At 38.4% G+C, this 27,753-nt stretch overlaps 2 protein-coding genes across 4 annotated transcripts; both read right to left on the bottom strand.

Moving 5' to 3' along the window:
* Positions 1–952: 952 nt before the first annotated feature.
* Positions 953–20,495, bottom strand: ampd3b (adenosine monophosphate deaminase 3b). 3 transcript variants are annotated; one of them, XM_054619316.1, is made up of 16 exons: positions 20,279–20,495; positions 15,696–15,764; positions 10,220–10,442; positions 9,909–10,086; positions 9,119–9,284; positions 7,325–7,544; positions 7,050–7,179; positions 6,630–6,824; positions 6,107–6,238; positions 5,183–5,346; positions 4,378–4,504; positions 3,898–4,061; positions 3,522–3,642; positions 3,228–3,401; positions 2,727–2,837; positions 953–1,749 (listed from the first exon to the last, which is right to left on the bottom strand). In XM_054619316.1, exons 2-16 carry the CDS (start codon positions 15,751–15,753, stop codon positions 1,573–1,575), a joined length of 2,340 nt encoding a protein of 779 aa, XP_054475291.1. In that variant the 5' UTR covers positions 15,754–15,764; positions 20,279–20,495; the 3' UTR covers positions 953–1,572. The 3 variants fall into 3 exon arrangements, with proteins under 3 accessions (XP_054475291.1, XP_054475293.1, XP_054475294.1); XM_054619318.1 differs by having other exon boundaries at positions 15,696–15,759; XM_054619319.1 differs by lacking the exons at positions 15,696–15,764; positions 20,279–20,495 and adding an exon at positions 13,529–13,876.
* Positions 20,496–23,689: 3,194 nt separating this feature from the next.
* admb (adrenomedullin b) lies at positions 23,690–25,501 on the bottom strand. The gene is made up of 4 exons (XM_054619629.1): positions 25,398–25,501; positions 24,535–24,669; positions 24,099–24,337; positions 23,690–23,757 (listed from the first exon to the last, which is right to left on the bottom strand). The coding sequence occupies exons 1-4, from the start codon at positions 25,499–25,501 to the stop codon at positions 23,690–23,692; spliced, it is 546 nt and encodes a 181-aa protein (XP_054475604.1).
* Between the last annotated feature and the right edge of the window lie 2,252 nt (positions 25,502–27,753).

The raw sequence follows: 27,753 nt of genomic DNA, 5'->3' as shown, positions 1-27,753 counted from the left end.
GTATTAATCCAGTGCATTCATATGTTTTGGTATTCATTGTTAAGCACTGAGTCACATTAAAAAACTGCCTTAGTTTTCCATCAAAAGTATTTTTGCCAAATAAACAAAATACGAGAAACATGAGACCAATTTACAAAAAAAAATGTTTTTATTATTACATTTTTTAATAAATATGGGTAAATCAGCTTGGAGATATTGGGGGAAAAATATCGATTTTATATATTATTATTTTTTGCGGACACCGCAGGGTCCAACGGACGGAGACACGTCATTGTTGCCGACATGACCATACGTCCACCTAAGGTCAACCTTTCGCCTCCTGATGGGTCACTGAGAAGTTCACCTCCACCTCCGGTAAGTTTGTTATGTACCTTTATCGAAGTTTATGATCATTACATGCGTGAACATGGACATGGAATTTAAAATTGTTCTTTAAGAATAATTGAAATGTTATGGGATATATGTTTAGCACTAACTATAACTTAATTATAAAGCCCTCTCTTTATACTAACAAGTGGACATAAAGTGTATTTGTTATTGAGTCATTCATTAGTATGTGCAGTGCTCTCACCGTCTCAAAGTAACAACACACACTTTAGGTGATGTTTATTTGTTATAGGATTGCCTCTCAGTTTGACATTTTCCCCTAAACATGTAAACTAGTATTGTCTAGTTACCTTTTCAGATTTAATAGAATACAAACTAGAATGCAATTTACAAAACAAAAAAAATGAAAGTTGTTTTAAGATGCAGGAATGAAGGGCTTTTAATTAAACACATGATTTCCACTGTGATCATAAAAGGACGAAGAGGAAATGTTTAAATGTTTCTTCTTATGAGTTATCAACAGATGTATACTCAGTTTTTGAGAGCTGCTCACCTTCAGTCTCATTTTATATGCAACGTCATAGAAATGCAAAAGTAAAAAAAAAAAGCAATGCGGCAACATTATCGACTGTTTTAAAGTTTTTATTTACATATGAAAATCTATGAGAAATGACAATCATAAAAAAGACAATAACTACAAGGTAGAGTAAAAAGTGTTTTGTGGTACATTTCAGCACAAAAATCTCACAAAACTAGTTTTAGAGCTCACTCACACTTGCACCTCTCTTTGAATTCCTTTTTTTTCCATTTCGGTCCAGAAAAAGGCCTTTGTAACATGCAAGTGACAGAAAACCTTCACCAATCACTGCCAACAATTATTTTACATTCTACTTCTGAATGAATATGTTATTCTAAATCAGCTATTTCATATATATTCAAATCCACAAGTGCACTTCACACCTGTCAAAAGAACAAAAGAATAAGAATTCTTTCCCAAAACTTCTTTCCCAATAAAATGGGGCACACAGTGAAAGGCAAAGGTCATAGACGCAGCATTGAATACGGTTTAAAAATCAATTAACACAACGGATTCCTGCACCAAGGTCAACATAAAGTAATAAGAACCCACTTTTCTTTTTTTTATCTGGGTCAGAAAGATATGAATATGTAAAAAAAATGGTTTTCTACCATTTGATTCTTTATCACCGCGGATATATTCAGGCACAGTTTGTGCTTGATGGTAAATCACTCAGGTATGCTTGGGACAACATCCGTCTTCACTGCGTCCACTAGGAAACTGAGCTCATTGCACAGTGTCTCGTGGCGGTACGCTATGCGGATCTGTGCCACGTTTGTCCGCCGAATGTCGTTACCCTCCGGTCCGTCCTGTCGGTAGTTTTGACCAATGAAGTGTTTCTTCTCCTGTAGGGTTAAACGGTATAAAAATACATTTATAAAGATATGTTATAGATATATAGCAGATATAACACATAGTTGAAAATCTTTTCAGTTTTTTGGGGGAGTTTTGGTCAAAGCAGGTGGCCTTTCAGTGACCTTAACATGGGATATATGTGCTGAATTTTTGACCTTCTTCTTTGTGGACAAGTTGTTCAACTTCTTGGTCAACTTTATAAAGGATTCTGTCATCTTATTTCATCTTACACCATGACTGAATGATGTTCCTCTGTATAAGGCCACAGTAGCAAGCAGTGTAAGCTCTTGGACAAGGTTTCATTTTGGACCGTTCCATTAGCAGTTAGATTTATTATAGTGACATAGTAAGACATTTATGGACCTTTTGGATAACTGAGGCAGGGATTGTACAAAAGAGGAAGTGCTCCTAATTATATTGCAGGTAGGGCTAATATAATGTAATATTTGACCAGTAATTTGCTCATTTGGTGAACGATTTTGAGAGAGCCCAACTGCCTAATTTGGATGGGTCAATATCACAGATATAGCTTTGTTCATAAAGAGAAAAACCTGTTATGCCAAAAATATATTTGAAGCCATTAAAAACAGTGTCAACATTACAAAGTTTGTCCATCAGAGAGCACTGACAAGTTTATTTAAAACTGTAGAATGTCTCTCAGCTTTTTAAATTCTCTGGAATTGACATAACTCACTCACTCAGAGACATACAGTTCAGAAGAATAGCTTTGTTAAACAGCCAAAAGGGTCAAAATTGTGGTAAAGTAAAGTGAGATTTGAATCGTGGGTCAAGCCCCCAATTTGAAACTTATGTTGTCAAGGATTGGACTATTTCATTGGCAGCCTGCAAAGTTTTATGAAGCTAGACTTGTTGGCCTGATGGAAATAAGCAGTAGGCGGACGGAGAGAAATATATAGAAAGAACAATAACAATTTCTCCAGTCCTGACAAAATACGTTGGACTTTACCTGATGTGAGAGTCCGCTCTGCAGCACACTGTTTCTGGCTATCTCACACAAATCACAGGTGCTCAGCTTCCACAGCTGGCCTGCGATGGCATACTCCTCCATCAATGCCTCCTGAAAGAGTTAAAAGGAACATTTTATTCATTTATTTTATTCATACTCAAAATCTGAAACAATTCCTTCAATTTCTGATGTTCCAGCTGCTCAAATGAGAGGATTTGCTTCTTCTCTTTGTCATAGTAAAGCTTATATCTTTGGGTTTTGGACTTTCGATCAGTCAAAAACAAGATATTTGAAGACGCCACCATTTACTCTGGGAAATTGCGAATGGCATTTAAAAAAACTTTTTATGAAATTGAATAGACAAAAACACCCTAAATGGATATATCGATTCCTGCACCACGGACGAGTGTCACCAAGACAAAATGCCGTAATTTAAGTGACTCTGATTGTGAGGAACTGAATTAGTCATGTGATCCATTCTGGTCTCCCGGTGGTTCTGACCTTGGTGTAATGGAACTGCATGGGGTCGTCAGTGGACAGCGACACACACAGGCCTTTCTGCAGGAACTCTCGTAGCGGGTTCTTGGAGTACTCCAGGAACAGGCTGTTGTTGCTCAGTGGGGACATGGCGATCGGGACCTGGGCCAGGTAGTACAGGTACTGCAACACTGGACTCTGGGGGTGGGAGGAGAGGGTGTAGGCGCAAAAGCAATGTGAGGAAGATTTTAGGGTTCTGAAAGAGGTAGCAGCAAATAGTTTAGAGTATGAAACCCTAGTATGAATTCAGGACCGCACCTTCTTGAGGTTGAGTCCATGGGAGATGTTGTCAGCCGTGAGGAAGGCAGAGACCAGGTGGGTGATGGAGCCGGCCTCGCCACAGTGGGGGCGAAACTGGAAGGTGTTCAGTCCTCGCTCCCTGAGGAGGGACAAGTAATGAGACTGTGACTTTAGTCAACTGAGCCAAAAACCTTTTCATTGCTGCTTTTGACATTTCTGGTGTTTACATCTTGGCTTTACCACGGATGCAAAAGACGAACAGATCAGAGTAGAAACTATGCACTTTCACTAAGGAATCAGTGTGAACATGCTTGTGCCGTGGCGAGTAAAACAAGGTGTTAATTGGTTTGGCTTTTGATGTCACAAAACCACTCAGGAATCATGCAGGACGTACTTGCGCAGGTTGTTGAGCACCATGATGTTGGCGTACATGTAGAACAGGTAGTAGGTGTAGGGAGGGTTGTCATTTGCGGTCCACGCCTCAGGCTTTGGGCTTTTGTAAGAGAACATGTGGTCGCTGTGTTTGGACTCGTCATCCACGCTGTCAAATCCCGTCACCTACAGGAAGACGAGGACATTGTCAGCAAGCGCAATTGTGAAACAAATATTACACAATTATGAATGTTTGTTCATCAGCAAGGCTCAAAATTAGCACCAGTCAAATGCTGGTAAAGTATGCAAGTTGGTAGTAGATTTGCTTCACTCATCTGCTGAAAAAACATTGGTAATCTCTAATGAGAATGTTTGCTCAGTGTGTTACAAAGAAGTGTCACTCAATATCAGAGAATACTCCAAGCAAAACAAACACATATGGGCTGCTATTTCACTCAAAAAGTTTCCTGTCACAGATTCCAACCATCATAAAAGTACTTACGTATTTCAAGAATATGTGTGTTGCTTTGTGCTTTTGGGGATTAACTGTAGCCTCAAAGAGTGGGAGGAAAATGTTCTCCAGCATCTTGGCGTAGTTTTGAAATATTTTCTTTGACTTGAAAATGTCACTGCAAGACAAAAGGAATCAAATCAACTCATCTTCCCATACAAACAACATTCTTTTGCATTTGTTTGTTTATCCAGAACAATAACATTGCTCCTAATTTGATTAGCTTACAAGTTTAGAGCCAAAGTTTTGGCGACACTGACATTAGAGTTCATCTGCTCAGGATTTATTGATCTATGATTAAAACAATGCTAAATCGGATGCACATTTAGTCTTTAATTCAAAAATGGTAATAAGGGATGTGCCGATATTATAATTATACTGGTAAAGTCTCAAATAAACTTTTACCAAGTTGCTGGTATACGATGTATTATTTAAATAGTAAACAACAACATGTATTTAATTGTTGAATTTTGTTTTACAACGTTAGGTAAGCAATGTTTATGTCAAGCCTGATGTTGCCTTAAACCATTAAAGAATGATCCCAGTCTCTTTCACACAGTGAGGGATGCAGCTTGTTAATTAAACTCTGGTATCAGATCGGTACCTCGTATCAGCGAATACCCGAAACTCATTGTTCAAAAGAGGAAACAATATAACAATTGTGAAGATGAGGAACCTTGTGTATGGCTTATTGTCACATTTAAATGGACCCAGGCCTTTTTTTGCTTCAAAAGAACCATTTTCTTTTATCATTAGGAATGTGCCCGCTGTCTCCTAGTGCTCCCTGAACACTTACTAGATCCTGGGCACTTGGATCATCCATCTCATGTTGGTTGAGTGGACCTTGTGCTGGATGAACCAGGTTGCAAGGCTCTCCCACTCGCTGGTAGAGCGGCCGTAAATTGACAGGCGGGGCTCGGCGTGCTGGTACTTGCTCTCCTCCAGCTCTTTGGCCACTTCCTGAAACCCAAAACCACAGGCCGTTGGTGATGTTTCTCAATAAAGCAGAAGCAACTGTTTGGTAATATAGTTTACGCAACAGATAACAAGATAATTCTGTGACATGCGCGTTATTTCTAAATACCAATAGTACAAAGGGTTCTTAATAAACTCAATGTATTCTAGTATCATTTCAGTTGTCCACCACCAGTGGGTGCAAGGCATTTACAACCAAAGCAATTATCACAGATGGTTCAAGTCTTTGGTATAAAAATACACACAAAATACACTAAAGATTAACAACATTAACAAAAAGATACACATATGTTTGCAGGAGAAAGAGAAAGTCTACCTTTAAATGAAATGCAAAAAAGGAAAAGGCCTAAACACGCTTGTTGTGAAGATATGGTCTATTTTTATTATTATTATTATTTTAATAGCTTTATAATGCAACCATGCACTATTTATTTTTCTAATATCTTGTGGCTTTTTTGGGCCCAATCCTGTAACAATATTTAATTTCAGCCTTCAAAAAAACTGAACCAGCTAAATGGAACTCAGCCATCATTCATTTCATTATTTCCCACTCATCTAAACTTACTTATTTGTTACTTCATCGATATCTAGCTGACCTTCATTATCATTCTTATTTGATTAATGGAGCTTGTTGACTTCTCATAATTCAAGTTTAGCTTCATCCAACAGAAATGTAATTAGATACATGAAAAACACCGTTGAGCAGGACCTCGAAGTGATATTGATACATGAACTCATACTCCACCTTGATGAGACGTGCAAAGTATTCTCCTTTGATGTAGTTGTCTGATTTCAAGTAAATCTCTCGCAGCTCGCTGGCCCCCACTGGGTTGTATTTGGAGTTGAACTTGTCAAAGCGATGAAATGTTTGTCTTCCCTAGGAGAGTGATTCGTGAGAGAGGGTGAATCCTGTGATCACATTCTCCATCCAACAAAGTGACTGTGTTGATTATTTTCAGATTACACATTAAGAGGACCTCGCGTGGAACATAAAAAATGATTGCATAACACCATATGAAACGCATGAACACCCATAATTGCATCCTTGTGTCAGTAAGCACAGGTTAGTGAAAACTTCTGTCGTTATTTGAAAACGATAAATTAAATCTTTGCGTGCACATGGAGTTATTATGTGATTACCTGATGTATTTGCCTCAAGGACGTTGTCTTTTTTGATTAATTATGCAAAGCAAACAGGATGTATGACTTTATGGCAGAAAGGTAATGATGGAATTGATTCAGTTTGACAGTTATGAATTTGTTCTTACAGCGTGCACATCCAGAGAGTCCACGGTGAGGTCGTAGGGGTCCATGTTAAGGTTGTGGAAGACTTCCTTGAGCGTGAACTTCTCACCGCCCTTCTCCAGGACCACGCGATCTGCCTCCGTCTGGTACGTGGTCTTTATGAATTTCAGCAGATGCTTCTGGTTCATGCAGGCAGCAGCGTGTATGTGTGTGTCCACCTGGGTTGGACATGAAGCAGACGATGTGCATGACTTCATCTGACAAGTTACAGTGGACCCATACACTTGGGTTTATTTAGACTGAGGGCACTTTAGTTTGAAATAACTTCTGCTGTAGTGAGACGGCCCTTCAGGGTAAAAGCTCGGACTAAAGCAATGTCTGCCAGGTTCTTCCAATTTATTGATTATTTACATGCAGAGCTAGATGTAAAAATACCAACAAACCTTTCTGACGTTGTAGAAGTCTCGGTGTGGAACACATTTCAGCTCTTTTAGCTCTGCCATTTCGTTCATCATTTCATGGAGGTAGAATTTAGATTCCAAGAAGTTCAACCGTCTGTGACAGTAGGTTTTCCTGTAAGGCGTGTAGGAACATGTCAGATATGTCAGTCATTTTTTGATCCAGGCATTCTGCCTCACTGTTCAGGAAGGCTTCTGTGAAATATTTGTTGAAATCTGTTTTAAATTGTTGAGAGTATTTTAAACATTTGGATACTAACGTTGGGCCGTCGGCTATCATTGCGAGGACGTGGCTCAGGTCTATGGCAAAGGTCTCCAGGTCGGGGTAAGGGAGGTTGTGGGGCTGCTGTTGTTTCAGGGCCTCGGCATTGTCGTAAACATGAACTATGCCATCCTTCATCTGCAGCTCGTAGTTCAGGTCCTCAGGAATACCCTCCATGGAGTACGGGTCCTCCCCTTCATGAGGGGAAGGCCAGATGTCTACAGACGATGGGAGTAAATAAACAAAAATGGGGAATAAGGAATAATCACAGTCATTAGCTTTACAATACGAGTTTTATTCAGTTATGTATCATTTTGTATTGCATAAGGGCAGCTTTGGTGTCACAGTATGTAACTCATGCTCTGTAAACAGCACAAGGAAGGACTTTAATGCTAAAAAGTCACTCTTCCAGTCCAGTTTGTGATATTACATGAAACTAGTTGCAGCATTTAAATCTATCTTATGATGTAAAGAACTAAATTGGTGGTGTTCTTTATATTTATTTATTATCTATTTATTTATATTTTGTTGGCATTTTGCCACTGAGGAAAGATTACAATGGAGATCACCAGTAAAATAACATGTTTCTTGAAGTTTCTGTTAATTTGACTTTGTTCACTTAGTCGTTTAGATGGATAACCTGTTGCTTACGTTAACCATCTGGTCATCTGTTAATTCTAAACAAACTCAACTTGATGTGGTTTAACATTTAACCACATCAACAACAAGACTAGAGCTGCGGAATAAAGCAGTTCCTCTTTATTATCTGCTCAGATAGGAGTTTGCTTTTTTTTGGTGTTATTAGCACTTTGTTTACGTATCTGAACTCTAAAAATAATGTTTTTTGTTAACTTTTTATCTTAACCCTTTGAGACTATGAACCTTCTATATTTATTTACCACGTTTTCTTTACCCTAATCAAAGTTCTGTAAGTCTTGTGTTACAGTACACATTGGTCATATCCATATATGTATCCATGTAGGATAGCTTGTCCCTGTCTGTACTCGGGTGTAGTTCGGCTGACTTTGGCTCAAACACTCTTCACACTAACACACACAGGTCGTAAATAGAGACGTAAAGAATAGTTTTACAATGCAATACACAACTAAACGTAAACAGCACAGATAGTTCTTCACCTTTGACATCAAACTAACGTTGCAGTAGTTGTGTCAACACTTTTCTTCTTACTATTCGTGGAAACCCATTGCATTGAGTGTGGGAAATAGCAGGTGTTCTATCTTTCTCTTGAGTTATCTCTGCTTCTTTCTGCTCTCAGTCTGAATTGTTTTGTTAACCTTGGATTGGAGAGTGCTGTAGTCCTGGCTAAACATGGCTCACTGACAGCAAAAAACAAGATATGACACCCATTTCATCACAGGACCCAAACAGTTTCACTGTTGTTTACAGTGTTATGTTGGTTGGTTGAGATGGAGAAACAGCTTTAGTTGTACAGGTCTAGCATGAAGATACATAGTGCCTAATAGAGATGCAAAGGTGGAGGGGTCGCTGTTTGGTTGTTTGGCTTTTTTCCCCCGATTCTATATTCCCATTTCAATTTTTCTTCAAACCATATTTTTCATTTTACTTAAAGGAGCAGTGTGTAGAAATAAGGGTAATTTATTGTCAGAAACAGAATATGATATTCATAACTCTGGGTACGTCTACCATGAAGTTTTTATGTACAGAGGCTTGTACATTCAACTTTTATGATTAAATCCAATGTTAACAGCAGAGTTTCATGTCCATCCAAGCCGTAGAAACTAGGGCTGTGGAGTTTTCTAAATGCCCTCACCTGGCATGATCTCGTCCTCCTCACGCCACTTCTCATTTTGGGAGCTGCGTAGGAATCGGGCGGTGGTTCTTGGGAAGGTATGGTAGGCCAGCCTGGAGTACTTCTCTCTGATGAACAGCGCCCCAAGGAGACTTTTGGCTGCCTGCTCATAATCCTCAACTGTGATCTGGAAAGATCAAGGAAGGAGTTAGTTTAGTTTGTATTTTTCTTCATCAAGAAATATCTTTAAAATCCTAAAATGCTCTTTTAGAATTGTAATGATTAATTCAAACTATGGTTCACAGCTAAATGCATGCTCTTCCTGGTGTTGCCTTACGTCAGCTTAAAGGCCACACCTAAGGCCACACCTAAGGCCACACCCGGGCCATATTGGAGGTCCTTTAGCTCTTGAGCAACACTGGCAGATGGCATTTCAACAAACATGGAATTGTCAGTCTCAGCTATATTGAATTTACATTTATTTCTTCCAGTTATTTTATTCTATTTAAAGTTTTATCGTCTTTTGATTTAGATATTTATTGGCAACACAGAGGATGGACACTTTAAATTTGGGTAAAACATTTTTTTCTTGCTCCAGTATACTTCATTAATTTTGTTTTCTGGTCTGAAATGACTACAGCCTCACTGGGTTTCTCTCGACCATAGCTATACACTTTAAGACTAGTTGTTGCGTGTCTATTTTTGCGTACAGCCACTTTTTTTAACGATGCTACTCATTTTCGAGTGCAGGTAGTATGAAGCCACAGTTACAAGTTCATTTGATGTGTAATTGCGTGTTAACCCTCCTCACCCCTGCACAGTAATCTCCACTGATTGTTACTCTCTGGAAGTCTGGAAAGTCCTCTCTGGGATAAGGTTCTTGTGTGGTTGAGTCGTGCATCGGGGAAACCACAGAGCGGGCCCAGTCTCCATCGCTGGGTATCTGCGAGGACACCGACTGCGAACGCTTCAACCTGAAACTCTTCTTCCTAGTTACACACACACACACACACACGCGAGAGAGAGGACAAGCATTACTTTCTTTCCACATTATACAAGGAGATTTGAGATGCAAAGGCTGCACAGAAGAGAGAGGCATATTTGATTAAACACATTTCGTACTTCTTAGCAGACTCTTGAGACTGCTGCGATGCCATCTCCTTCTGCAGAGCCCTCTCCCTGTCCTCATGCAGGCCGATGGGACAGTCCTCCGGCACGTTGAACAGGGACATAGCATCCTTGGTGTCCTCCTCTTTCAGGGCAGAGGCGTACACCCTCTCCGCTAGCAGACGTACCTTCTCATCCACCTCGTTCATCGACAGTCTCTGGAAGAGCCGTGGGATGTCTGAGGAAGTTGAGAAAGGTTGTTTTTTTGTCTTACTAAGCGAAGTTTTGCTTAAAACGGCAGTCCGATGACAGTGTTTATAACAATTCATAATGTTGTAAATGGTGGACTGGTTCTGGACAGGGAGCTTTATCTTGTGTCGGCCTACAATGGATGCGACACAATGGATCCCTCACCCATCACTGGGTTATGCCAAATTACATAGTTACATTACATTACATTACAGTCATTTAGCAGACGCTTTTATCCAAAGCGACTTACAGGAAGTTCCTTTCATCCGTCACTTATCGTGATGTTTGGTGGACAAACCACAAACTCAGTTTCACTGCTGTTTGGAAAAGATAAAATTGCAGAAATGACATGCTTATGAGGCAACCTGATAGCCAAGTTTTTAAAGTGCATGTCACAGTGAGCCCCTGGTTCGATTCCCGGGTGGATGAACTCTTTGCTGCATGTCATTCGCCTACTCTCTTTCACTCTCTTTCCTTTCTCTTTATCACTTTCACAAAGAGGATAAAATGACCAAAAAACAATCTTAAGAAAAAGAAGAAATGACATGCTTGCTATATTGTAATATTGTGGACTAACTGTTTGGGTAAGTAATTTCTAAAGTAGATTACAGTTTGCTTGAGTTTACGGTTTCAATTTAGTGAAATGTTTTTAGAGTTCTGAGAAACTTGCTAAATCAGGGATTATGTATAAATTTAACCCGACAGGGTGAGAAGGAGTCTAATCACCCTGAAGGGGTTCATTTCGCAATAATGACTCGGTACATTACACCGCCGCTAAAGACATTAAATATTTGACACCAATTTTATTGCTTCTGCAAAGAAAAAAAAAATAGTTCTCGCTGTGTTAAGAGATCAGAACTGCGTCCATAGCAACAATCTGTTATACAACATAAAACGCCAATTTGACCAGAATTGAGATTAAAAAGAAAACAAGGCTATAATAACCGGTTATATTGCCACTCATAAATTTTACGAGGTATTGCAGCAGAAATAACATTATGTTAGTGTTGGCAGTAAATACAAATGCCAGCAAGATAAACATGAGACCCCCGAATATGAGTTGGAGGTAGGTGGTGGTGCGGGTGAAGAGATGAACTTGCCAAGTTTTGCAACGCCTCATCATAACTCTTACCAGTAAACATGGCTTAGTGTTCTGCCAACGTGGCGGACAAGTTACAGTAAACACAGTTAATCACTGTCCTGGCTGACTAGACTGGCTGCGTGACCTTTCAATCCCTACGGGTCGGCCTCTCTGTGATTACACAGCACTGTGGAAACTGAAAACATGAAAAGATCTCACTTTCACTCGGTGTGTTATTTGTCTGCTGGTGCGTAACTGTGTTTAGTTTTTATGATGTGAGACGAATTGCAACAATTCACTTTAAATCCAAAAGCATAACATTATCATACAGTTGGATCTAGAGGATGAAAATTCTTGATTCTAAGATGCGTACATGAACAACTCTGCATCAATGCAGAAAAAAATAAACTGTGCATGCAGGGTGAAATTCAACCCTGGTGTTGTTGAACCCGTCAGGAGATGCAGTGATTAAACCAAGTAAGAGTAGAAGAGCTTTAAGTGAGGAAAGGTCTGCTAGCAGCTAGGCTAATTCTAACTCCTGCAGTGTAAGCTGTCGGTATTCAGTGTCCCGTCTTAGAGCTGATATGTGAAAACCTTATCTTTGCAGATGACAGCACAGTTGTAATGCACCACAGAAGGATTTATGTTTCGTTTTTGTAATGTTTATGTACTGAGGTGGCTCACACAGATTTATCTGACCTCTTATTTTATTAATGAAAAACTAGAAAAGTGTGGATGCAATACATCAAAATGCATCAAGAATCGTTATGCATTTGAATCGTTGACAAATTCACACCCATTTATGACTGTTTTGAGATGATTTTTTAAAGTTTGGTCCACAATTGATTGACAGTTGTTCATCAAGCTTTTCATTGTTTGTTGCATTTCCTTTTAAGTCAGTCAAACTTATCGTTCTCGACATCTCAGTGGATAAGTTTGGGTATTTGTAGAAACTTTTAAAGCTAAGTAAACGTTCTCACGAGTCTGCAGCAGCTTTGACTGTAAATGGAAAAAGGAATGTCTGACTCTTTGTTGTTAGATTTAGCATACCATAATTTTTTCTTCCCTTGACCTTTTGGTGGGGCGAACAGTTATGTTTATTTGTACTGACCTGATTCTCTTCTGTACTGGGAACCAGGGTGGTCCTGTTTTTAAACTTGAGACCCTGTGAATTCATATTTTTGAGTAGCACAGCTGAGTTGTGTTTTCAAAAAGATTTGACAGCCAACTGAATTCCCCCTGGTGTGAACACTACTGTTGCTATCCAACACCCATCAATAGTCGAGATTTCGGTCTGTTCCGATCACCATTTCATCGCCGGTACTATTAATATTAAAAGTTGCAGCCAGTGCAGTTCGCCAGGCCAGTTCCAGCATCAATCTCCCTGTGACGGTATTTGAATCAACAGGAGACGCAGCACCGTTATATCACATAGAGAACTTCTCTACATGCAACTCTACCCGTCTGAAAACTTCCAACAATCTTGGCGTCGCCGCACTTGACATTGGCGCAATTTCTGCTGCCTGTTTTGCTCGGCTGGCACGTTTGGGTAGCCAGCATTTGTGACGAGCTTCTCCACATATGTTTGTCTCCCTGCTGGAACAGCTGAGCAGCCTCTTTGATGACCTTGACCTACATCCTGCATTCTAGAAACCTGACTCACAAAAAGCAGCCTGTCAGGAGGGTCTCTTAACACATGGAATACAATTTAAATAAATATGCACATCTGTGTTTTGGAAAAAATAGACCTTTGCATAGCCTAAAATATAACTTATTAAAATGCATCAGTTATCCACAATACTCACTTTTAATTGTGTATTTACTACTTTTGTTTCTGCTACTTTATTTGATAAAAGCTTGTGTACTTATCTACAGAAAGGGAATAAATACCATAAACATTGAATGAACCTCTTAATGAGCTGTCATTGTCATCACAGTACTTTTTGCTCCAGAGCTCCAAAAAATCAGTAGAGGAGGCTCTATGTGTCTCTTACCTTCTGATGGGATTTTGGCCATGTTTGGCTCTCTCAGTGTCTGCCCGGTGAGTCAAGTATTTCAGCTTTCATGTGTCTGCTTCGGTCTCTGTAAGACTCCCTACAGCTCTTAGCTGTTGTGTCTCAGAGAACACTTTATAAAATGTTGCTGAAACCTCTCTTCACTGTCAAAAGACTGTCCTCTGGGTCTGGTGTCTGTATCTCTGTATCTCTGTATCTCTGTCTGGGCTCTACGATGCTTCTCTCCTGGCTTTTCACTCGGACTGCCTCGGTCAGGCTTCGCTCTGTTGTTTATGTGGTCTGTCTGCCTGTGTGTGTATAACACAGCTGCTAGTTGTTGCGGTCTTGAGTGTCTACATCTATTTTAGGGTTTTGAGAGCGTCATGGCAACAGGGGGCTGCTAATCCAAGCTGGTATGTCACAACTGGCTGCTATCATGTGAGATGATGGGGCAGTGAGGAGGGAGTGAAATACGAGGGCTCAAAGGTGATATAAGTCATGGGAAAGTACAATGGAAAATCTTAATTTTGCCCAGATGGCACAGATAAGTATAGCTTTATCCACTGACCATGAATTTAAGCACCATTAAGACCATTTATGGAATATAAATGGTTTTTATTGAGGCAATTTAAAGAATTAATTATTTACCCAAAGCAAACAATCCCAGCAATTCTCCATGGTTGAGCTAACCAGGGTTCATGCTGCTGCAGTCAATGTTTCAACTGCAGGAAGTCATGTAAACAACAAGAAATTTAACAAGAAATATTATTTATTTAATCCTGTAAGGGATTTAGAGAAACACAGATAATGCCATGTACACTAAATGCTTTACTGTGTTTCTGATGTTAATGATTTATTCTTGCATGTGATGAAAAGGTAAATTCAGTACTCATAACTGTGTATTCGCTTATCCAAAATAACTCAATCCATAATCTGATTTAAACAAAGCAAAATATGTCTAAAATAATAGGGTATTTATACAGTGCAGATTAAAAAGATGGCATGCTCTCACATTAGTAGTGCCCGTCTTCTCACTGAGAAATGGGGGTTGAAAAACCTGATCTCCCAAAAATCCTCTGCTCACGAAGCTATTGGTCGGGTTTTTCTTACAGTTCTGTCCTACTTTCTATTTGACGTATAATATGGATTAGTTTTGTTCTCACCGATAAGCCAAAAACCCACTACAGTTTTATTCTGGAATGAAATAAAGATAATACATCTGGCTTCAGACTACACTACATATAACTTTGCACTGGAACAATATTTAGCTTTTATTATGTTGCTGAAAATTCTACACAGTCATTGTAGCTCTTCGTGTTGCCAACTGAAGAAACGTAAACTGTTTCCTGCTCAGTATTCAATACCATGATAAGCCAAGAATGTTAAGTGCGGTTGTACTGTTTAGTCCTTTGTCCAGCACCAATGGTGGAGGGAGGCTTTGATTTAGCAACACTGTCCACAAATGCATGGTGAACTGTGACATTAGTGCATGTTTTCATTCGTGGAAGTAGGAGATGAGTTGTTTTAGTAAGAACATTTGTAGTTTATTAATGTGTATGTGCCTGTGTATACAGTGTTCCTCTGGGTTCTTAGATGACTTAGATGCTGTCTATCTGTCAGGGTTGGGGGGGTCTAAATTTTTTGACTTAAAACGATACAATTTTAAATAATTTTTGGACCATTTTTATTATCATAGATAAGAGAGACAAACCTTGCTGTAGTTGAATAATTATTTTATAATTTACTCTTATCACAGCCTTTTTTAAACTAAATTTTAATTATTCTGGAAATATTTGCCCTATAAAATCATATTTTGTATTCTTTGAATATTGTTTTCCCTTATTATATTTATTAAAAAATAAAAATAAAATATTGAAATATTAATGTGAACCAGTTCACTAATTATTTTTTAAAAAAAAGAGCTTTATTATGTATTCATGTTTAATTTGTTAGGGACCGATACAATATAGATAGACAAACTGAAAACAGCTATCACAGAGAGATACAACAAAGCGCACATTAAAAACTTTATATTTAAAAGCTCCACGTGAGTTCAGGCTTTACTGCTGAATGAACCAGGATTTCGTAGCTCTCTTAAAAGTTTGCAGAAACTCTCAGGTGAGGCGTTTAAAGGAAGGAAAAAAAACCTGCTGGAGTATAATCTCACCTCTCCCAAAGCATGGTGTAGACTGCTGCTTGGAAAGCGGGGTATCTCTTTTCTTCATTTTGATCTGTACTGAGAGAAACAAAACTTTGATTAACAGTGGACTAATCAAAAGTTAAATGGTGTAGTAACTCAGATGTGACTTCTGAGTGAGGTTCAAGTCTTCAGAACCAAATTAAGGTAATAAATAGGTGGCTTGATATTTCAAGAGTGTGACAAAAGTCCTGCTCCTCTTCAGGATTAACTTCTTTTTCATTAGCTTTTGTTTGTCAGTGTGTTTTGCCTTAGAGGAGTCCTTGTACCTCTTCATCTGAAAAGCTAAAACATGATATTAGATAGCAAAATCAAAAGGCAAGAGACTTATATTTGTTAGCATTATCAACTACTGCTGATGTTAGCTGTAGATGTTAAATGCTAATAACTAAGTTGTTAGATTTTAGTTACACATTGATCAGGTTTTCAGATTTATCATTTTATGATGATTATGCTTATCATATTTGTATTTTTCTTATTTATTTAAATTTATTTAATTTATTAATTCTTCTTTAATAATTGTCTCTCTGAGGGGCCGTGGAACAGACTTGAGATCAGCTTCAAAAAGGTGTAATAATACCACGCTCCATATTGGGGTCAAGTTTGGCAGGTGCTGATGTTGTGAGAAGATTCACATTGAGAAAGAAATTCAACAATAAAACAGGAGCAGAATGCAGCCAAGTATTGTAAGAATAACACACTGATTCCGTGCAGGTGGAAAGTGGGAGTGAGAAATGTTTGCCGTCGCCAAAATATCAACTTAACTGCCACGATTCTGAGGCTTTACACAGCACTTGCCCATGAAACATGTGTTTGTAATGATAGATGGGGGAGTCAGTGGAGTTAAAGGGGATTAAAGTGCAATCAGATCTCCACACGACACATCGTCCTCAGTCAGAACCAGGAGCAGAAGGTCATTTTCTGCTTGTATGTCACAGCAACGATTCCTCGCACTGAGAAAATTTGTCTTTACATTTAATTTAACCGTATTGTTATTGATCCTTATATTTAGTTGCGCATTTTGATTCATAATGGAACCTTAAGGTTATTGATTTATTCCTATGCAATGAGAGAAACCATGCTTTTTATATGCTAAGGATATTTCAAGTCGATGAAATGAATGAATGAAATTTGAATTCAATTTCAATTTATTTTTTTTACTTGATATGGGAATTTGTGTTGGCCAAATTGGTGAAAAAATTTAAATATTTCAAGATTAAATTTAAGATAAATTGACTATTTTATTTTAGGACACAAGGTGGACATATAGGGACAAAACTGCTATTAATACACCTCTTGGCAATTACATAACTTGTATATATTTTCAACCCTTTACACTGTGAAAGACTAAAACAAAAACATTTTATGAAGTTAGTTTAGAACTGATGACTAAAATATGACTTACTTGTGTTGTGTGTCTTGAGAAACTTAGACTTTAAAATGTAACTTGAATGTTTGTCCCACTCGCAGTATATACGCACATAGGCTGGAAGCTTTTATAGCCCATTCCCAATCAGATCCCCAGGACTGCCATATTTACAACATTTTGAATGTCTCCTTTTGCAGATGTTTTAAAAACCCTGCCTTGCTTTAACTTTGTGTTGTTTAAAAACTGAAATAACAGGAAAAGAGCTGATAAGATGATGGGTACATAGCAGGAAGCATTGGTTCTTTATTCGATAGAGGCATGGTTTTTGTGGCTGTCATTCAGAAACTGCGTTGCAAACACACAGTCTGCTTGACCTAGATATGAAATGGAAGCCTTGCATTTACTACTCTTTCATGATTTCACAGTGGCAGATGTCATTTGTCTGATCGAGTGTTCGACTTTGAGGTGACCGACACTTGAGAGAAATAAAAAAGGAGAAATCGGGGTTTGCAGTCGGTTGAGAGCGTTTCACTTTAGATGCTCTGTTGGTTTTGGAATTTCCTGTTCTTGTTTTTTGTCAGAGGGCTCATGTACACAAGGCCAACCATTGCAGCACTGAGCCATAACACTTGAATAACACCATTCCATCTGTATTGGTTTGGTTTGTGTCAAATCGTTCTAAAATATATGTTAGACTTGCTACAGTGGCTACAGAGGTAGTGTTTGGTGGGGGAAATCTGCTTTCCCCTTACATGGAGAATAGAGCTGCATGTTTTAGCCTTGAAATGAGTCATTTCTGACCAGAAATAAACATGAAGATACAGGAAACACAGCTTTGACAAGTTTCTACTCAGTGAATCAGACTCCTTTGCAAGTGTACAACTGGACATTTCTGGGGAACTAACCAGTTCAGTCCTAAGTGGCACGGCTGTTTTCAGATGCTTCCTTATTTTTGTGTTAAATTTTGACACACCAAGGATGGCTGACATTTTTTAGTAAGTGTTAAAAAAGTTTGTCACAGAGGAGGCTACTGTCTCAAGATTGGTGGTTAAACATGATCATTACCATATAAATATTTAGTGTATTTCCCAAGTAATCTACACAGATTTTAGTAAGAAATGGAATAAATGTTTCATTGGTGTTGAGGTTTTTGGTTTAATTTGAATTAAACTGCAAACCTTACCTCTTGAGGCTTAAATGTTGGTCAGCTTAGATTTTTTTATCCTCTGTTGCATCAACATTCAAAAATTTAAGCCATGCTATCAATGAATATTAAATGATTTGCCATAACATTTTGGACGACAGCAGGTTGACATATTGGCATTAAGTGAAATATCTTGACAACTATTAGATGGATTGCCATAGGAGTGTTAATGATAAACTGTTTAACCTGACACCGACAATATTCATTTTTGACCGATTAATAAGTTAAACTGTTAAAATAAATATTTTAATAATTGAAAAGAACAGAAAGGAGAATAGCTGGTTCACATCGAAATGAGCATCCTTAGATTGCCTTGAAATTTGGTTTAGACATTCATGGTTCCCAGAGGAAAACTCTTAATATCTTTGGTGATCTTCAGACTTTTCCTCTAGTAACACCCTGAGGTTTGCAATATTAGATTGCCTTTTGATTTTCCAATTTATGACCAAATTTGATGACCCTCCCAACATCCCCATCAGCTATCATGCTAAACTGAAATGTTGAACTTGTTAAACATTAAATCTGCTTAACTTAGCATGTTAGCTTTGGCATTGTGGGCATGTTAGCACGCTGACATTGGCATTTAGCTCAAGGCTCCCAGACCATTTCTCACTACATGTCAACACTGTAAAAGGTCTTAACATGACCTCAACTCTACAGTTGCTCATGTACATGTACATTTTAGCCATTGAGACAACAGAAATGTGTTTTTTTCTTGTTGAATCACAAATCAACTACCGGGAAAAACTGGAATAGGATTGTCAACAGAACTGAATAGAAAAAGGTTTGGTCTGTTGTTTGACTTTGCTTGGCACCTTTTCAGGTACACTGGGATTATCCTCCCAATCCTTTGTATTGCAGAATGGGCTTAAACAAGTCCATTAGATGCAAATTATCAGTTTTTCTCTCTTGGTGTTTATTGTCACTGTGTTACGGTACAGTATAAAATGAGTGATTGTACAAACAATAGGATATGCTAGTGGTAAAATTTGTGCATGTGTGACTGTTCCCTCAATCTTTTCACAAAAAGTTGTTCAAAAGAAGAATAGGATTGTTTCATTAAAGGGCTGTGGAGGTTGGCGGCACAAAGCGTATTTTAGCCACCTAAAAGGAAGACCCACCTAAGACAAAAATCAGTATCTGTTTAAGCGTACGCTATATTTAGAATATTTTCACTGCTTTATCTTGCCATCAGACAGCTTTTCCCAACGGGGAAAGTGAAACTTACAAGACTCGGTTGACAAAAACAGATGTCTCTAAACTAAGATGGTTTCACTCTGCTCAGTTCCATTACGGGAAAATAGTCTAAATACAGCGCATGCTTAAGATATTGATTTTGATTTTTTTTTGGGTGGCTTGAATACATTTTCTTCTACAGCAGTACATTAGTTTACTCCCATGCTGGTACTCCTGTTTGTTTCTCCAAACTGGGGGCGTGCCCACTTTCATAGACTTACACAAGTAAGTTGAATGTCTATCACATCCGTCAGACACTCACATGCATACCTGCGGGAAATGTATAGTCTCAAAAACTACCTGACCTGACCTGGCTTGTCTTTGGACTGTGTGGAAACAAGAGTGCAATGTTACACCTGTAGAAACATGAGTAGAGTGTATTGTACAAACTCCACAGAGAAAGAAAAAAAAGCTTTCTTGTCATTCACTTTGTTTATGAAATTAAACAACTTACTCTATTTCCTCTATTATTAGTATTCTAGATTATTTTTGATCTGAAAAAGATATTAATATAGGACTGAAAATCATCTACAACTTGAGAAATGTGCATCTTTACTTTTAAAGAGCAAAGTACAGCCACGGTATTTTAGTCACCAGATACCACCACACAAAGAGGAAACAAGTGCTAGAAAAGTGATGGAAATGATAAGATGTGACTATTGATAGAAGGCCTTAAGAAGAGAAGTTCAAACAAGTGCAAAGAATCGTTGTTAGTAATAACAATTGTGACAGTTGTGTACTTACTGTTTGCTGGGTTGTGCACAATGTCAGTGCCTCTCGAGACAGTAGAGACCCTTATTAGGTTTCACGGGACAGAAGACAGGTCTCGTCAGAGCAGCCTCCACAAACATGCAGATACACCGCCGGTTGTCTCGCTCGCTGCCAGTCTGGACAAGTACAATGAGTGCACAGTTTTGAACGCTTTAAAGTTGCAGCACTCAGAACGAGGAAGTGATCAGTATCGGTTTTTTTTCCTCAGTGCAGTTGAGGAAGTGCTGGAGGAAGCTTGTATTTGCAGCAGTACTTGATGCCCTTAGAAACTATTTATAGACCACACCCATCTCTGTTTATTTAGGATGAGGGCCAAAGGCGCGGTTCATTGTGAAGGCAAAAATGTGCATGAAGGACCTGTACTGAACACTATTCATGGTCTTTTATAAATTTGATCTCAATTTAAGGTTGAGCTAATGATCAGGTTGTCCCTGAACCACTTGGAGAGACAAGTAAGTGTTGAAAACTACAGGAAAGGAAGTTAAATTCCTTCAAGTTTACCTTGACCTGTCGTGCTCTTGTGACACAGGTCAGGGCATGACTAAGCCCTGACTGGGTCGACTGATCGAGGAAGTCTGATGTTGAAACATCCAAAACACAAAATGACGCCATGTTGCTTTTCTGATGATGAACAACTTGTGATTATTAACTTTGCCACATATTCTTTATTGTCTAGTTATCGTACCTTATCAGGACTATGCAGTAGTTTGGAGAAGTTAAAATATCCCCTCAGTCTCAATTACCTTTTTGAATTTGCATCTACTAACAGTACAAAGTTTACTGGTGCTTCTCACTTAGACACATGCAGGAGATGAAAGGGATCATTATTAAAAGAGGAAAAGGGGTTTTATAGTAGCTTTACAGAATATAAAGTTACTGTCAGTGTAATAAATGCTACTGAGCATCAGTGTTACACATTTGTCTGTGCACATTACAGGGTACGGTATCTCATGCATGCAAATTGGGTCTGATGTGGCTTCAGAGTGGTGGAGTAAAGCTTACAACACCACCATCTGGACAGTAGAGGAAAATCTTCGGTTAGTGAAGTCCCTCTCATGGCACCTGGATGGCTAGGATCAAAATTTTAATTCTCTGTACTTCCACCCTAACTTTTCTTGAATTATAGTATTTTACATCAAAATGTGTCTTGTTGCTTTCTACAGGCTGTCCAATAAATGCATTAAATATTACATTTTAATTAAACTGTTATTAGTTTAGACTAGGTTTCTCCTCCCTCGAAGGGTCGACTAATAGAGCCACGTAAAAATCACAGCAGGGATTTCTTTGGGAGTTCAGTGCATCAGTCATGCATACATTATACATAAGCAGACAACTGTAAAAAATAATAATAATTAGTTGTGATTATGAGTAGAAACCAACTGATATTCAAGGCCAATACTGATATTGATGTTTGAGGGTTAAAAAATGTACTAGCGGCACATATCATTAACATTTCATTTACAAAAAATGTCGTCATGGATCCTTGCGTGAGTTTTTCTTTATTGTTTTTGAAGAAGAATTGTGACCAAGATAAAAAACAAAACCTGTCAGCGCTCTCTGGTGGACATTCTAAAATACCTCAAACCTAGTTTAGCTTTTTCTGCAATGTCATTTCTTGTTACGTATCTTTAAACTTAAATATAATTATTTATCATCATGGCAGATTTATCAACATACTTGTAATTATGAGTGATCGATATCTGAGATTTTAAAATGGTTGAAATATCTCCCACTTGGCAGAGAGAACAACAAAAGAGTACAAAAGAGTTGAAATGTATTGCATTAGATGGTGCCTGTAGATTATGTGTGTATGGTCAATTGTTCGGTTGACCCAAATAGTTTTATAGAGAGCTGCATTCATGTTTCAGTTACTGGAGGATGTTTTTTTTAAAGAAATTACATTAAAGAACTGACTAAATGGATGGATTTTGCAAAGACAGGAAAAGTATCACAGAAAACTGCATTTCGTTACAAACACAAAAGATAGTTGTCAAACATATGATTCATTCTCATTTGAAGAAATTAGATGTCATTGATGTAAAGCATTACATAAATATCATCTCTTCATTCCAATAGAGACGTTTTGATGAAAATATCCAGATTTATGGTGAAGTTGTTTGTAGCTTTGGGACAGTGTGACCTGTCTATCAGTGGAGGTCAAATTCCGTAGTGATTAATATCTTTATCTCGTCTTTATATCTTTTTAAATGTTCCTTTCTCTCCATTCATCAAAACTTACATTCCTCGCAAAAGATTATTCATTTTGTCGTAATGCTGTAATTACACAATTTTAGGAACATGTTGACCCAAGACAAATTGAGTTTCAGAACATGTGTTTCTTAGAGTCCGTGCAGCTGATAAATCATGTGTTATTTTTAGAATGGAATGTACACCATTGTGGATTTAATGAGATTTTACTACACATACTATCATAAAATAACAAGCCACATAAACTAGTATGCCTCCTAACACAGCCCCACGCATGCACTTTTGAATATTATGATATTAGGTCACCAAATAACATAAAAGTTATTTTCATTGTTGCATTCATTCATTTATTTCAAAAACAAGGACATTGCATCCAGCTGAAAACCATTACAGTTACTGCCCGTTCCACCACAACAAGACTGTAAATCATGTTACCTAATAGCATGTCAAGTAATTTCAGCGGAATTATGAGTAAACTAGGTTTTATGACATTCAAATAAAGAAGCAGATACAGTTCAAAGCTTAAAGTAAATATATAGCGTAACAACAGGAAGTGCTTTGTTGAAGCTGCGTCGGCCTGCATTTGTTACATGTAAAGCTAGATGGCAGCACAGCACTCTTATTAGCTCCTCAGTCCTTCTACTTCAGGCTCTCCATCACTCTCCATGGCATCCAAAGTCAGGCCAAACACTAGAATACCACTTTGCAGTTGTTCTTAAGCTGTTATGTAAGACTTTCACCATCCAAACAAATGTCTTTAAAACATGTCTAATATGATACATTTCCAATAATGTATAATCATCAATCAAAAGATCCTCAGATAACTCAATGAAAATATACTAAATTCACATAAAGAATACAGGATAAGATAATCATTTACACAGTGTAGATACATACTTCATTGAAGTTAAATGTAAAAAAAAAAAAAAAGACAGGTCTAATATGTATTTTGGCTGTATAAAAATATAGTTGTATTGTATGTTTAAATATAAGGTAGCTTTATATTTCCTTATTATATACAAGCTGGTAATTGTATATTTTTGATATAGTACATATTGTATAGCAGTTCACGCCATACAGTTCACGCCATCCAGTTCACTCATTTTTTGGCAGCTTGGGGTCCAGTAATGTGAAAAGAAAAATCCTCCCCCGCCGCGACCTCGGTTCCTCTTCAGTTCACGGGTATTTCAGAGAAGGTCCGCAGGATTTGTCTTGTATCTCTGCTGCCGAGCTCACGTTGGAAGCTGAAGAAGAGACAGACAATCTTGTCAAGTCGCGCAGGTCTGACTTGAGTTCATCCCTAAATCACACCCTTAATTCAGACACACTGAAACCTGCGCTTATTCATGCACAAATCTATAAATCGCAATGCTGCTTTCATCCAGAGTGACCTGAGCAAATCTTCCTCTCCTGTCGCAACAGTTCGTTTTTTCATATCTAGTAGTAAATCTGTGGAATAAAACCTCTGAGGGGACTTGTCTTGATCTGCTGTGAGCAAATAACCCCAACAAGGATTCTCCTTTGCCTTTCCATGCCTGTCTTTAGGCCACTGTGCGTGTGCTTTTGTGTCTGCGGACTCGCTGACCAGCTTCGGTGCTCCGTCTCTGTCTTCCTGTCCGGAGGCCATGCCGAACGTCATCGAGGAGGGAGCGGCGGCGGCGTCCGTAGCCGTTTGAGCCAATCTTGTGCCCAGGGGAGCAAGACTTTAGCTTGTTGTTGGTCTGGTGCAGCCGGTGGAGCAGGTCTTGGTACACGCATGTGACAAGATTGCAGCCGGATGATTTGGGGGATGTTGACCTGCTGCATCTGACTGGTGGCCCAGTGCTGGAAAAAATTATTAAAAAATGTGTGCTCTATTTTCAGACTGCTTTCCAGGGTTGTTAAATCTGAACACATGCAGGGTTTAAACCCAAGTCATCAACATAGTTTAACTCCTGTTACATCAGACTGCATCTGGGCTGCCTTCAAATACTTAATAAGGGTAGAGCTTACTACCATCAAAATGTATCTTTTCTTGTTACCTTGATGGAGGCGAGACACTTTTTGCATTCTCATCCTGCTGTGGTCCAACATGGACGCCAGAGTTCTGCTCATTGTCTGTCACTGTGCTGTTGCACAGGTCTCTTTTCATGCGGGTCTGCAGCCATACTTTATACCTGCCACAGAGAACGAGAGAGGATGTGATGGTAGATACTATTTAACACGAATTGTAAGTCACAGATATAGAGCGATAATATCAGTCAACACAGCATCACACATCCAAAGATAAGACAAGATGAATTCAGTTGATGCCAATGTAGCTCAAGACGTTTCAAGCTTTTTTGTGGATCAGTTAGCATTATCATCTGCATGTGGAAAAATTGCACGACAGATAAATCTGACAGGTTGACATATTGGCCGATGTATCTGTTTCGGGATATACCTTTACTGAGAAACAAGAAATTGCAGTACAGAATGGCCAAATGTTTAAGGTGGTTTGTAGACAGTGTCTCAATTACATCGTTTGTCCACTGGGGCGCGGCTTATTTTTTGAATGTGAAATGCCTTGGAGACATATCTTGATCACTATTCTGTAATAACCAACTTAGGGATCCTTATCAAACATGGTTTCTATCTGTTCTTACTGATTTAGTTCAGAAATCTCAGTATCAGCCTCAAGAATCCACCATCTGTCGAGCCAAAGCAAAACTAAAATTCTCTGACTTTTACTGAGATATTTTCTGCACTTGTTTTCATTTACTTACAAACATAACTTGATATGAATATATCTCTTATGTTATCAAACGTTGAGCACCTGATTTAAATGTTAAAGGACAATATGATGAGGCTTTTTTTTGCAAGTGAACACAGTGTTCTCTCAGTGCTTGTTGATCAGGCAACTCACCTTTTTTTCAGGCTGGTGTTGAGCTCCCCTGCAGAGCCTTTCACCAGTGGCAGGACGGTGGTGAAAACACAGCAGCAGATGACAGTGTGCAGAGTTAATCTCATTTTGGCTGGAAGCTGTCAGAGGTAAAGATTAAGAAATGATGAGGAGGAGGTTAAACTGCTGCCACAACTGATGATTTGTAAATTTGAGGCAGGATTGGCTCTGTAGCTGCACAACAGGGTTGGTTAAGAGTCACAGTCTGTTGGTTTGTCAATCACAAATCAATATTTATGTATTTTCAAAGTTTATTTCAGAAACATCTGTTCATCAGTACACCCAAAACCACTGATTTAAAAACTCCCTGTCCTCCAAACTCATATCCCAAATTTCAATTTGTGATTTCCAAATTTTCAATTCAGTCAATTTACATGATTAAACAGCTGAATAACTCTTGAGAAATCTCTTTAAAATAATCATAAACTTTAATTAAAATTGTGGAAAAGGGCACTTACCTCTGGCTTGAGCTTGTAACTTAATGTAGAGAATTTATGATGCACATCCAAGTGTGAAGTGTACTTTTTTTTCTATGGTGGTAAAGAGTTTACCATGAGTTGTAGTCTGAAGTTTACACTGCTAACATGAGAGGCTTTATAGAAGGAGGGAGGGAGCTGTACCTGAATGCCAGAGCCAGTGGGAGGGACTGTGGGACAGTTCATGTCAACCCCGTCCACCCCACATGTAGACAGGCAAACCAAAAACATGCAGGAATTATAATCGAGTCAGCAAACCCTGAAATGAAGTGACTAATGCTTATGAGTTTGTGTGAACCTTGATTATGATTCAATTCACCGCTTCTCTGTGAGAACGTGTTGAATGAGTTGGTTTTTAGGGTTTTGTAAATTCACAAAGTGTATATTTATATTTTTTCCTCCCTCAAAGTCTTTTTTCTGGCTATTCAAATGGGAGACTTATGTGCACCAAGGCCATTTACATATTTTTGTTGTCTTTTCTTTTATTATTTGTCTTGCAACTGGTTATTTTGGGAGTCATATGGGTGCATTCATTGGCTGTTCGTGCTTAAAGGCACTTAAGTTGGGTGTAATTGTTGTTAAAGGCTGAACCAATTCGAAAGGAGATGTGTTTTTGGACGGCTCTTGTTCAGTCTGAGTCAACCATCTGTGATTTTGAATGGCTACAAAAAGGTTAAGTATATTTAAATTAGCAGTGTTGTTGTGGCAACTGCATGCACTGTGCAACGCTTATGAAAGAAACATGTGCTTTTAAATGAACTTATGCACCTCAAAATGACCAGTTAATCATTATGAGGGCTGCTCAGCTAATGATAGTTAGTTCCAAGCATTATGAACAGTGTGTTCTGTGTAATGATTAACACGCATTAATCCTTAACGTCTTCCTCGTTAGTTAAAAAGATACCTGTAATTGCTAGTCATCAAGTGTTGATGCTAGTTAATGATGTGCTAATGTACACTGCGAATATTAGCTCCACATGGCTTTATATAAGAGATGCAGTGTTTTATGGAGCAGAGCCGTAAAGTTGTCCGACCCTGGTTAAAAGCTGGCTAATGCTACGCTATGATTGGCCAGTCTGCGTCCGAGGGCGGTACTTAGCAAAGGGTCAATTGTATTAATGTGTGATGATGTTGGTACCCATAGGAGCCATTTCAATGGAGTGAAACTACATAGTACTACTGGACAATTTGTTTTAAACTTGAGGTCACTGTATGAAATGACCTGTAGTGACATGTAATTTAATCACATCCTCTTGAAACCTACAACTAGAGGCCGAGGGCATTCAGGGGATCTGTGGCTTTCCTTGGTAGATTGACAATAAGGGGATTTCTAAGAAGTGCTCAACAGCCAATTGCCCAGAAGAACTCCGTTCTTGCAGAACTAGAAGATTTGATAACAAATCACAGTAGGCTCTGTGTATGGTGCTTTACGTTGTCTTTCTGTTTAAATTTGGTATTTTGAAGGGTTTTTAATCATTTTAATCAGTTCTCTAGTATTAAAAATGTTTTACATTTAGCACCATATGTGAGTATCAAATGGTATCGTACCAAAATGTGCTACTTATGAGACATATTTGAGCGTGGAAATGGCCATCATATACTCTCATCAAGCCCTAAGGACTTTAAACACTTTTAAAATGTTTTTTAATTAAATTGTAGTTTATGCATTTATTAGTTAATTCATTATTATTTCTTAGTGCTAATGCTAATAATCACTGATTTCTTTGCGAGAACCATAAATATAAACTTAAGAAACAGTAATATGCTGTTAGGCATTGAAAGTTTGATTTCCGCACAGGGGTCAATGAAGCACTGATGAAACAAGAAAACAGTCGAAATGAATG

This window comes from Anoplopoma fimbria, chromosome 19 (genome assembly GCF_027596085.1).
Source record: "Anoplopoma fimbria isolate UVic2021 breed Golden Eagle Sablefish chromosome 19, Afim_UVic_2022, whole genome shotgun sequence".
Classification (NCBI taxonomy): Eukaryota; Metazoa; Chordata; class Actinopteri; order Perciformes; family Anoplopomatidae; genus Anoplopoma; species Anoplopoma fimbria.
This window is presented reverse-complemented; position numbering and strand designations above follow the sequence as displayed.

Excerpts from the sequence above, each read along its gene's own strand:
- ampd3b (XM_054619316.1), bottom strand. The coding sequence starts at position 15,753 with ATGAAGAAAAGAGATACCCCGCTTTCCAAGCAGCAGTCTACACCATGC. Across the intron at positions 10,087-10,219 it reads TCTCAAGAGTCTGCTAAGAA|GAAGAAGAGTTTCAGGTTGA; the intron begins GTACGAAATGTG and ends GTGTGTAACTAG. Across the intron at positions 2,838-3,227 it reads TGCAGTTCCATTACACCAAG|GAGGCATTGATGGAGGAGTA; the intron begins GTCAGAACCACC and ends TAACTCTTTCAG.
- admb (XM_054619629.1), bottom strand. The coding sequence starts at position 25,501 with ATGAGATTAACTCTGCACACTGTCATCTGCTGCTGTGTTTTCACCACC. Across the intron at positions 24,338-24,534 it reads AGTGTCTCGCCTCCATCAAG|CACTGGGCCACCAGTCAGAT; the intron begins GTAACAAGAAAA and ends AATTTTTTCCAG. Across the intron at positions 23,758-24,098 it reads GAGACGGAGCACCGAAGCTG|CTTCCAACGTGAGCTCGGCA; the intron begins GTCAGCGAGTCC and ends TCTCTTCTTCAG.